This window comes from Ptychodera flava (assembly GCF_041260155.1).
Source record: "Ptychodera flava strain L36383 chromosome 23 unlocalized genomic scaffold, AS_Pfla_20210202 Scaffold_23__1_contigs__length_28996876_pilon, whole genome shotgun sequence".
Taxonomy (NCBI): domain Eukaryota; kingdom Metazoa; phylum Hemichordata; class Enteropneusta; family Ptychoderidae; genus Ptychodera; species Ptychodera flava.
This window is the reverse complement of record NW_027248277.1, coordinates 8,100,439-8,112,990: the sequence shown is the minus strand read 5'-3', so window position 1 is coordinate 8,112,990 and position 12,552 is coordinate 8,100,439. Positions and strand designations below refer to the sequence as shown.

The following is a 12,552-nucleotide window of genomic DNA, read 5'->3' as shown; positions in this document are numbered from 1 at the left end:
CAGTTTGTTGCCCATGGAGTTACTGCAGCCAGATCAAGTATCAATTTTGAGGTGAATTACGCAAGTGGTCATCATCAACAGCGAACTTGCTTGGCAATTGTCATGATGACTGACCGGATAACTCCTAAACCCCTGTAAATTAGCACTTTTCACCAAGTAATGATGCTCCTCAAAAGTGTATAACTTAAACATCTGATAAAACTTTCCGCAATGAAATTTGCAACCAATTTCTTACTAAACCAACAATAAGAATCAGGGGTCGCCTGTCAAAGTTTGCTACTCCAGAAACAAATGAACGGATATATATGAATATTTGAGTTTCAAAATGGCCATCATTTATGATTTAACCCGATGGGGAAAATAATTTTCCGATTTAAACAAAAATTTAACATGAGAATTTTCTTCCCCTGAGAGCTTTAAAACAAGCCCCCACAAAAACAAAGGGCAACTTTAAGAGATCAAATATCAATTCCTCAAGTCCATGCTACCTTAAAGAAGCAGCCTGTTATATCTTATTATATATTTTCAATAATATTCATAAAGTATGTTAGCCCTGTATTATGCCGATAAATGGTTAAAACCCAATCAAGTCATTGATAATTTACAAAATTATTTCAGTCGTTTCAGACAATAATACCAGGTATTACATGAACTTAACCAATGTTTACAAGTCGACCAATAATCTCGTCGACATGAGTACAGAAATAGGACAAGAAAATTCACTAAACACCAAGGACAAATGCTGGAAAAACCAATTACTGTAACAGCAAAAGCAACTTTTCCACATACATAATTATGATTCCAATAGAGGGAATTACTGGAATCTGAGCAAACGATACGCAAAGTACAAAACAAATAGAACAAAATTCATAGTTGGTGACAGTATCCGCTTGGCGACAGCTTTAAGATAGAAGCAGGTTAATATCTTCACTTATAGACAAATCGCATCGCCAAACCAGGTGACCTATGTGGTTCTAGGACAGTTACCACCTAGGCAAATACCCTCTGGACAATCACCACCTGACATTTACCCCCTGGCCAATTACCACCAACCATTTACCACTGGGATACTTACACCTAACATTATTTATAACGACTATATAACTTTGTGAAAAATGATGTCAAATGGAAAATGATAAAAAATGAAGGTTCCCGAACATTCGCGAACACTGTGTGTGCATCTTTTCTAGTACTGTCTCCTGCTGGGTGACACATGGTGTACCTTTTACTTTGCCTCGCAAGTGTTACTGTACATTCTAATGTTTACCCTATGCCCAACAGGGAATCACACCTGGGAGGCCCGAACTAAAGACCCCACTCCAATCACTACGCCACGCGGAGTTGTCTGCGGCTGTCAGTTGAAATGTTAATCTTGAACTTGACACCGTATGTTTAACCATGCATTATATGATAAATGAATACTATAAATGACATTACATTAACAACTGTATGGTATTAACGGACTAAAATAATGTCTCTATACGAGTCATTTTATTGGCTTACCAGAAACCTAACCTTCATCCTAACACTAGGCAACTAATTATATTTGCCTCTTTTTCCATTTTTGTCTGTTTTTTTTTGTCAAAACCGGGTTGCATCGAATGTTACACACATCTTGTAGAATGTGCGTTAGATGTTTCATAAAATATTTACTAATTCCTTCATCACTAGCATATAATACACTACATAAGGCTGTTTGAATCATACACAGTGTCTATGCTATGTGAAAACAAATTGAAACTGTTTGAAAATAGAGATAATGAATCATACGTCACTTAAGATTAATTTTTAAGAGAGGGGATAATTGTCCGGGTGGTAAATGTCTTGTGTGGTAAGTGTCCGAGTGATAAGTGTCCGGTGGTACATGTAAATAGCGGGGGGTAAATGGTAGTTGACACTGTCCGGGGACTAAATGTCCAGGGGGTAACTGTCCTGTTACCGGCTAGGGTTATATATCAAGCTGGGGCATCCCGAAAAAAGTCGGCGCTACTGAATACATTTGAGAAAATCAACAATTCCATGTCCTGATGTCTGGTAAAGATAATCTAACAAGAAAACTGATACCATGTAACTATCGGGGAAATCAGAGTCTAGACTTAAAATTCCTCCAGACTTGGCCAATCCATCGTGGATCATTTTCAAAGCCTTGGGAACTCTCTCGACATCTCGGAAGTTGTGGTAGTTTTCTGATGTAAGATTGGCACTTGCAGCTGAAGAAAGAAAAAATTCAAAGAGTCTGTGAGGTATTCTGTGAAAAAGGAAATTCTAGGTATTACAGTATTATATATATATATATATATATATATATATATATATATATATATATATATATATATATATATATATATATATATATATTGCTTTTCTTAGGCGCATTGGTATTACGCAAAGTAGACATATTATCTAAATTAGGTGTTGCCAACACTGTCAGGTGCCATTATCAGCTGGGCAGAAATTCCAGTCGAACATAGATAAATCAATTCTACTACAGTTGAAACATTACATTACGTGCGTGCGTGCGTACGTACGTACGTACGCACGCACATACATACATACATACATACATACATACATACATACATACATACATACATACATACACACACACACGTACAGACATACATACATACATGCATGCATGCATGCATACATACATACATACATACATACATACATACATACATACATACATACATACTTTGCCATCAAAACGTTTATAAATGGACTTCAAAGTATTTCGGAGTCATTTTTTGCGACCTTGAAAAAAAATAATTATATAAGTCACAGTAAAGTCAAATAAAATCGACGAAATAAACGTATTCTTAGAGTCCAACGTGCCTTTTACAGATTGCAAAATTCGAATTTGCATAACACTTAGGCGGTGGTGTTTAAGGCGGCTTATAAGAACGAATGAATTCAAGATTGGGAAAAAATATACCTTGTGGAGGGAATGTAGTCGTTGGTTGTATCAATCGTAATTTCCTCTTCGTAACAACGTCAGAAACCACTTTGTTAACACCAGGTGGAAGAATATAGCGGGCTTGGAGACCAATGTCAGACAATCGCCTCTCGGCGCTTACTATTGAAAATCGTATGGCATTTTGGTACTGTATTTCCCAGTGACCAGAGGACATCGGTCCGTCAAATCGAATTCCAATTTCATATCTTTTACTCCACTCTTTAACAAGATCCGGGAATTCCTCTGCAAAGTCACCGTACACGAACAAGGTCAAGGGGACATCAATATGGTATGCTTCTATTGTAGCGATCAGTTTTCGCGCTCTTTTGGCGTTCATTCCAACCTCTATAACGATAGATACGACAGTTTTATCATTGATGACGTCACAGCTGTTAATAGTTTGCCCTTCTGAGCCAGGCGTATTATCAGGAATCTGTAAAAAGACACATTTAAAAGAGCGTTTAATCAGAACATGACTGAAATCAATTCAGAGTAAATGAAAGCAAACTTCACACATCGGTCTACGGTTGTTCATGATACGATGTAGTGAGTGGATCGTTGTATTTGGTTATTTTTTGATGTTAGGATGCACGGTGAGACACCCATGAATAGATAGTGGGTTGACCCTGGCCACTTGACATCAATTTCTTGTGATTCTTCTCGACGACATTTCGAAACTTTCGTGTGTTAGTCTCTTCGTCAGACGTACAAAACCACTTTGTTGCTATAACAAAATCATTTTGACAAAAATAACTGTGCTTGCTCAGCGTTAAAGTAATATACAGTCATTCTTCTTCGTGTTTTGTGCTTTGCTTTACACCATAAACTTGTTTCTAGATGGCAACAGTCAATATTGCTATACTAGATCTGCGCTTGTAGTCGTTAAGGTATAACAACCTTAGTCGATGACCCGTGAACAATGTTTGCCTGATTGCCATCGCCCCATAGTCGGTTATCCAATGGAACCTTGAAATTGTACAGAGATTAAATTCAGCACTACCAGGATGACTGACAGAACAAAGTAAGCTCGATGCTGTGATTTGAAAGCAAAATTTTGAAGTTCTGTTGCTTACCGTTGGTAAGTTAACTATGTCAAAGTCTTTGAATTCTTTCGTCTCTGCTGACCACGTGATAATGTGCCTTAGGTCCTTTGCTACAGCGTCAGTGAGTCGTTTCTTTTCTTCAGCCGTTTCGCCTGTTGGCTGCCAAGAATGATATTCCCCATAAAATCTGAAACGGACAATTATATTACAATTGTACTGTATCAATTATTTAGCGAGGGATGCTTTCAGGCTTATTAGGGGCCCAAGCCCCCTTAGGAGCTTGGGCCCTAAACTTTCTTCCTCCTCTACAACAAATTCTTCTTCTTCTTCTTCTTCAATTGAAACTTTTAAATGCATCTCATTCACATATACATAAATCAATCAAAGTTCTGTTAACAAAATTTGTCGACAGTAGGTCAAGGCTCCTTAATGCCATATTTCAAGGTCACAGATCATAACGCTTTAGAGAAGATGATTTCCAAAGTATAATCTTTCACATCTCTCAATGACCTTTGACCTGGGTTGTACCTATGCAGCTTAGCTATTGCAATTGCTTTTCTGACCTATGTAAGACTCCGGAAGGGTCAGTGTCTAATGAACATTGATCAGTTGGGGACGACGATTTTATTGCAAAATTTTGGGGATGCCCTCTGACCTTTGACCCAGTAACATAGAGAACCTCATTAATTATCCACATATCAAATTATGGATCCAATTATGCACATATCTAATTATAGCTCCCAGTGGAGCTAAAGGTCTGATTTTTTGACAAAGTGTCACATGACCAGCTAACTCCTGTAGTTTATTTATTCTGCACATATCTAATTCTTGGCTTCCTATAGACGTATGGGTCTGAGTATTGATACACAGGGAGAACTATCTGAGCAAAATTTTTTGAGGAAATGTCAGTGGCCTCAATGACCTTTGAGTTCAAATATGGATATATGTCCATAACTCAGTAACCACAAGTGTTACACCCGTCATATTTGTTATGCACATATCTAATTCCTGGCTTACCATAAGAGATAGAGGTCTGATTTTTGGTATATAGGACTAACTATGGAACACAATTTTTTGACCTCAAATATACACGTATGTCCATAACCCACTACACCCTTCATATTTGGCATGATGGGAGATCGTGTACCTAATTAATTATGTGCATATCTAATTCTGGGCGAGTCAATACAGTTATATGTCTGATTTTTGGTACACAGGGATAACTAAAGAAGGAACATTTTTTAACAAGATATCATGCGACATCGATAACGTTTGACATAAGCTATGCTAAATGCTTATAAATCAGTAACCACAAGTACTACATCCTTCATATTGGGTGTAAAAGGGGTCCTTATAGTGCCACATACTTTGGCTCATTAATTATGCACATATCTAATTATTGGCAAGCCAATACAGCTAGAGGTCTGATTTTTGGTAAACAGGGATAACCATCGGAGGAACGTTTTTTTGACACAATGTCACGTGACTTCGATGACATTGGACCTAAAAGATGCATATTCGCCTATAATCAGTAACCACAAGTTCTTTACCATTGATATTTGTTGTGGTGTGGGGTCTTATGATGCCACATCCTGTACCTCATTAATTATGTATATATCTTATTCTTAGGTGGCCAATAGAGCTATAGGTCTGACTTTTTGTACACAGGAACAAATTTGGGAATACATTTTTGCCAAAATAGCAAAAGACCCACACGACCTTTCAACTTTATATAACAAATATGCCTACAAATAAGTAACACAAGTGCCACATGCTTTAAATTTGATGGATTGAAGCACCATGTTGCATTCTAGGGTTATTGATTATTATTCTGGTACCTTTTCCGAGTGTTTGCAAGTGCGTGGGCCCCGTGATGCTGTTTTGAGGTTTACTTGCTTTCATAAATGCAGTCATAAAAGTCCTAATATTACAAAATTCGAGTTGCATTCGTCAGCTCAATGTACAGTTTGAAAATGCATCAGTATACTATAAGTTGTTACATTTTTAATGTTCTGCTCTGCTCTGTTATGCTCTGTCTGACAGAGAGAGAGAGACAGAGAGACAGAGACAGAGACAGAGACAGACAGACAGACAGACAGACAGACAAAGACAGACAGACAGACAGAGAGAAACAGACAGATCAACAGGCAATACCACGTGACAGAGGCACAGACAGACGTAAGCGACAGAGACAGATAAAGGGGAGAATCAAATACAGGAAAAAAACAGAAAATGACAAGGAGAAAGGTAAAGGCAAATGTATGGCGAATGTCGATTTGTCATGAGTGATTCTGTCGATTGATAAAACAATACTAACTTGTCAATCCATGCAAATGTCCCATCTGTCAGCATCTTCCGCAAAATTCCATACTCTGCGCCCTCAACGTCCAGTTTAAAGATGACATAGTCTTCTTTGTTGACATTTCGTTGAATCCACTGCGACAGGTCAACTGTAGGGATGACGTCATGCCGAGACAATTTCCTCTTGCCGCCATCTAGTTTATCAACGCCTTCTTTTTCACTAACAAACAGACTTCCACCGCCCCACTGCATATCCCGTCCACTGTTTATTTTTCCTGGAAACCACACTCCCTCGTTATACGCAGTCATATTACCTGTCATGAATTTTATAGTAAAATTGATTGAATTGAAAAGGTTCGCGGATACAAAATAATCTGGTAAGGTAAGGGGATAATAGATTCAAGAAAAAATATCAGCTATTGACTCGGGCTTGCTGTTTAACAACATTTACGGATCTTTTGAAAATCTATACTATCTTGCACGGATGTGACCATTATATCAGTACATAACATTAAAGATAGTGATTTCTTGACTTTTTTAGGCTGATTTAAACTTTAAATCTTTTCAAGAACGCAGTGTAGAGCGTGGTTAAATAAGCCTCATATAGTTCATAAAGAAATGTTGTGAACTACACAAAAGCACTACCAGCATACTAAGGCCAAATTACCTTGCGGTCCTCTTAATTTTGACGTTATGAATAAACTGTATAGTAGGTCTTTTAAAATTAAACATTTGTCCTGAAAATTACCGATCATCGACAATAGGTATGTAACACTGGCATACTTCCTTCAACGCTGCAGAGCAAATTCCCAAACACTAAGCCATAACCTTCTGTTAATCAGCACTTGTTACCTGACGTAAATACATCGTAGATCAGTTGCTACCAGGATGCATCACTCTTGTCAATATCGCGCCATCTTGCTTGGAGATTTTTCAATGAGATTTCAGCTGCAGACTATATGGGCGGCTTGTCGAGAGCTCCGCAGATCAACTAAGGTACAGTAGACCTAAATACACGAGGAAAACCTTAAAACGTCGCAAAAAAAGACAAGATTGAGAACAAGAAGGGGTCGGTTTTGATTTTAGGTACTAAATGTAGCCCTTGTGTTATGCACATGTGCTAACGGTAACATTAGCAAAATTAGCCAGAAATGGATAAAATATTGTTCAAAAACTAAAGTGATTGACTGACACTGCTTGACTTCAAGTCAAGGAACATCCATACCTTACATCAAATTGATCAAATCATTGGTTTTATAGAAAAGTTTAAAATACTAATTTTGACCCAAAAGCTAAAATATCTACTTTAGAATAATTCGATCGAAATGAGAGAAAATGTTTAGACATATCCATCCAAGTGACCATCCCATCAAAAATTAAAAATATTTCAGGATTTTTAGTTTAAACCTTTGAGCGCCGAAGTTAATTTTGTCCCCTTTGTGTACCCCGGTCAATTTTCTTCAATTGTTTGCTAATAAGCTTATTCTGTTGCCAGCGGATTTTTTTTCTGTTTGGTCCAATATGCCACGTCGTTTACTTTGTTCATCTTGATAGCTATTCCTTTTTCCCGTGCGAGATTTTGATCAATATCGGTTTTGGATTTGGATTGAATCTATGCAATGTGAAAGATTTCCTTGCCTTAGGATCTGTTTTTGACCCTATTCTCCTTGTGCTAACGACTCGTAATGTACACGTTTGCAAGTCGAAATTCCGTTAAGTGGAAACGCTGGTGATGTATGGCTTGTATGTTGCAAGGCAATGATGTGTGTGTAACGGAAAGGGTGTCCCATTCACATTTTCAGTAGCTATAACCCTGTAATCCTATAATCCCAGCATTAATCTTTTAAACAGAAATCATACTTCCACATTCAATGGGCCTTTCCACTTTGCACGAGCAGCTTTTGCGGAAAGCAGCTGCCACATTACGGGAAGGCTCCATTAACTTAGGAATACCCTACTTCCCTAGAGGATCAATTTCACAGACCTGCCTTTCCTACAATGGCACTACAATGGCACCAGCTGGATTAGATAAACATAACAATGGAACAATCACACCTAGGCGATTAAAAGTCTTCTGTTTGTCACCCGCGTTGCTCAGGCAAGGACTCGGGTTTCAGGTACCATGCAAGTTAATGCAGTCGTCCCCTAATGAAAATTTATGATGCACTACTTAATTTTTATGACATGTGTGGTAAAAATTTTAGTAGGTAATACACTTAATCATAGATTACTTCGGTATGAACGGCAGGGCGCTAATTTTTGATTTATTTCCCATATTGTTTGGATTAGTAATAGACAAAAAAGGGAAGTGAAACACCTACTTTTTCTCTCACCCTTTATTTAACCTTATTCTGACATTTTAACATACAGAATACAAAATACAGCGTTTTGTCACAGCATATTTGAAGACTTCGTCAGATTACTCATATTTATATGACTTTAAATGCTAGTTGAATATCAGCCTATCTTTTCACACTCATCTAGAACAGAGGTGGCTGAGACTTGGGCTGAGTATGAGATTGATGACTTTAATATTGAACGTAAATCAAAAGATTGTGTGTGTAATGTTTTTGGTAGAAGACTACTGGAATTATGCCGGGATCACTCCATTCATTTTTTAAATGGTAGATGTGGGAATGATTTAGTAGGCAATTTCACAGGTATTGCAAATAGGGGGACTAGTGTAGTGGACTATATGATTGCATCTAGTGATTGTTTAACGATACTTCTGATAATAATGCTGAAGATAGAAGTGATTCCGATCATTTTCCATTGTCTGGTACTATGAATATTGAAATGCTATGTTATCCAGAAAATATGTAAAGTATGGAACAACTAGAAACGAGGTAAATCTAATGAAAATGTTTTATCAGCTACATTCTTGATTTAGATGGGACTTATATAAATGATCGAGTTGCAAAAGTTTATGATTTATTGACTTGGGCTGCAGCAAATTAGGCCAAAGTAATTTAAATTCTTTTTTTGCGTCCCCACCCGCCTAGGTTTTGAAGGTTTTCATGAAAAAAACACACAATTTATTTGAATAAGGAAATTTTAGGACATGACCGCTTAGCTTTTCTGAACTAAAATTTTGTTACAATTTTTCATTTGCTGCAATCAAATTACATTGTGTTAATTTTCTTGTGTGTGTTTTTTAGCCACTTAGACGCGTACCTTTTCCCATTTAGAGTGGACGCAAAACAAAGAATTTAATTACTTTGGCCTTACTGTAATTTTACGGTAGACTTGGGATGACAGTAGCGTGTTGCAAACAAAATGGTTCGACAAAGAACGTGAAATAGCAAAAGCAAAACTGTACAAGGCCCTCCGTCAATTTAGAGGATCAAATGACCAGGAGAGTCCGTGAAATTATAAGAATTACAAGGCAATTTTTAAAGCCTTGTGTTACAGTAGAACCAACAAAGAAAAAAATGTATGCGTCTTTCAGAAGCACTGGGCAAAACATCTGGAAACTAGTCAAAAGTTTTAAGGGAGGTCGTCAGTCCATATTAAATATTTCAGCTGCTGATTGGATGAACCATTTCGAAATTTTACTTAACTCTGCATGCCAGAAAACTAGTTTTGATATTATGGTTGAAAATCTCCTAGATACTATTGAACCCTCCCAGGGGGAAAAATTTTCAACAAGAGTACGACACACTCAATCGTCCCATTAGTAATGATGAGATAATACACGCTTTGAATATGCTTAAAACAGGTAAATCTCCTGGCCCTGATTGTAAACCGAATGAATTTTTCAGATATGCCAAAATAGTCTCCTTCCTGTTTCATACTTTTTATATATAATGCCATTTTCAATGCTGGTGTATTTCCCGGTGAATGGAGTAGGGGTATTATCGTCCCATTACACAAGAAGGGTAGTTTTCACGACCCGAATAACTTTCGAGGTATAACCTTACTGGACTCGATTGGTAAAATTTTCACTTTTGTCTTGAATCAGAGATTGACCAAATGGATGGAGATGATTGGCTGCATTACTGAGTGTCAGACTGGTTTCAGATGTGGTTACAGCACTTTGGATAATATTTTTACGTTACATGTCATGATTCAAATATAGTAGATCAAGGGGGCGCTTTCATTGTGTATTTGTGGATTTCAGCAAGGCTTTCGACTCTGTAAATCATAATCTGTTGCTGTACAAACTGTGCTCCGAGGGTATACAGGGTAAAATGTTTAATATCTTAAAATCAATGTATCATGGACTCAAATCTTGTGTAAAATCCCAACAACGAAGAACCGACTATTTTTACTGTTCAGTTCGCGTGCGATAGGGATGTATGTTAAGTCCCTTTTTGTTTTCCCTTTTTATTAACGTATTGCATACTATGTTAGAAAATGCTGGTCATGGGGGTTTACAACTGACACAAAATTTGTATGACTTGTTTTCATTATTGAATGCTGATGATGTAACAATTTTAGTGAGACTCCTGTCGGATTACAAAGACTATTTCGAGTTTTAGAGTCCCTTTGCTCCAAATAGAAAATGAATGTAAACTTAAACAAATCACAAATCATTATTTTTAGGTGAGGTAGCGTTTTGAAAAAGACTGAAAAATGTTGTTTTAATGGACAACAAATGAAAACTCAAAGTTATTACAAAAACCTTTGTCTGATGATATTCAGCAGAAATTTATGGAGTAAAGCTGTACTTACCTTATCAGATCAAGCTAGGAAAGCTATGGGTTGTAATTTCCGTATGATTAGAAATACCCATACTTTACCTTTTCGTAAATATTTTAGACTATTTGATACAATGGTTTTACCAGTATTAACATACGGGGCTGAAATCTGGGGATACCGCATGTATAGTGTTGCTGAACGAGTACAACTCAAATATTGCAAAGCTTTTATGGAAGTCATATCCTCTACACCGGATGCATTTGTTTTGGCGGACTGCGGTAGATTTCCTGTCTTCATTTACAATTTAAAAAAAAAATTGTCATATCGGTATTAACTCCTAAATATGCCCACAAACAGAGTGGCAAAACACGCTTATCAGATTGCCGTGACTCTTGATGCTAACAACAAAGAATCCTGGGCTACTCATGTGAAGCATTTACTATTTGTGAGCACGGTTTTGGAGAAGCCAGCTTTTGGCAAAGCGCAGGAGACTTAAATATTTTCACCAAACGTTTAACATTTAGAGCACTGGATATTTTCAAACAAAATTGTCATTCAGATGTGTGTAGTAAGGACAAACTTTGTATGTATTGTAATTTCTAGTCTGTATTTTACACTGAAGATTACTTAACATCAAATATGTTTTCCAGATTTAAGAGGGCCATTGCCCGTCTCAGAAGTTCTTGGCTAGACCTACACGTCGAGAAAGGTAGAGCCCTGGGTATTGCTTTCGAAAATAAAACTTGTAAAATTTGTGACTTGCATAAAATAGAGGACGAATATCACTTTATATATATGCCCATTATATTAGCGTCGGAGATTCCAATATTTACCACGTTGGTCTTATTTACAGCCAACTCTAGACAAGTTTGTTTTCTCTGATGTCTTCCTCTAACAGATCAGACATTTTCAAGCTAGCACTGTTTGTATACAAAGCAGATAAACTGAGAAAAGAGTTTTTCTAACTATGTTATGTACTCTGTCTCTTGTTACTAATGTTTCTGTACTTGTACTGTAAAGCTGCAATTTGGGCCGGTGGCCTTTATGAGCAATAAAGATATATACTATTAAGTTCAACAAGAATAAAGTTTATCGTCTTACCGTCCTTTTCAGCAACACCAACAGGGCAGTGAAGTATGTGACCTTTGTCCCGGTAATATGCAAAATATGGTATCAGTCTTGCATCAATCTCAAACGAGTGAATGATGTATTCTTTTGCATCCGGGTATGTTTCTCTAAAAAGATTGACTGTTGAAGCTACATTTGCACCACAGTCTAGAAATATTTTTCTTGGTCTTCAACCATTAATGTATATGAGAGAGAGAGAGAGAGAGAGAGAGAGAGAGAGAGAGAGAGAGATGTAAGTTCAAGTATAAATAGTGGCATCAAAAATTAAAACAGGAAGCCTGACATTGCTCTACGCCTTATTCGGCGATCTGAATATAAACTTTCTGTATTGTTATCATTAGTATTTCATTGTATTGTCATCAATTTTATTCACCCTGTCGCGATATATGCAATGTGTTTGCATAAAGAAACTAATTGCCCACTGTGTCAGTTTTTTTTCTTTCTGAATTACAGAGAACAAATCTCCAGTTCCAAACAATC

At 37.1% G+C, this 12,552-nt stretch overlaps 1 protein-coding gene across 1 annotated transcript; it reads right to left on the bottom strand.

Moving 5' to 3' along the window:
• Window positions 1-955: 955 nt before the first annotated feature.
• LOC139123947 (uncharacterized) lies at window positions 956-12,210 on the bottom strand. Its single transcript, XM_070690094.1, has 5 exons — window positions 12,046-12,210; window positions 6,320-6,617; window positions 4,033-4,189; window positions 2,939-3,392; window positions 956-2,210 (listed from the first exon to the last, which is right to left on the bottom strand). Exons 2-5 carry the CDS (start codon window positions 6,610-6,612, stop codon window positions 1,987-1,989), a joined length of 1,128 nt encoding a protein of 375 aa, XP_070546195.1. The 5' UTR covers window positions 6,613-6,617; window positions 12,046-12,210; the 3' UTR covers window positions 956-1,986.
• Window positions 12,211-12,552: the final 342 nt, after the last annotated feature.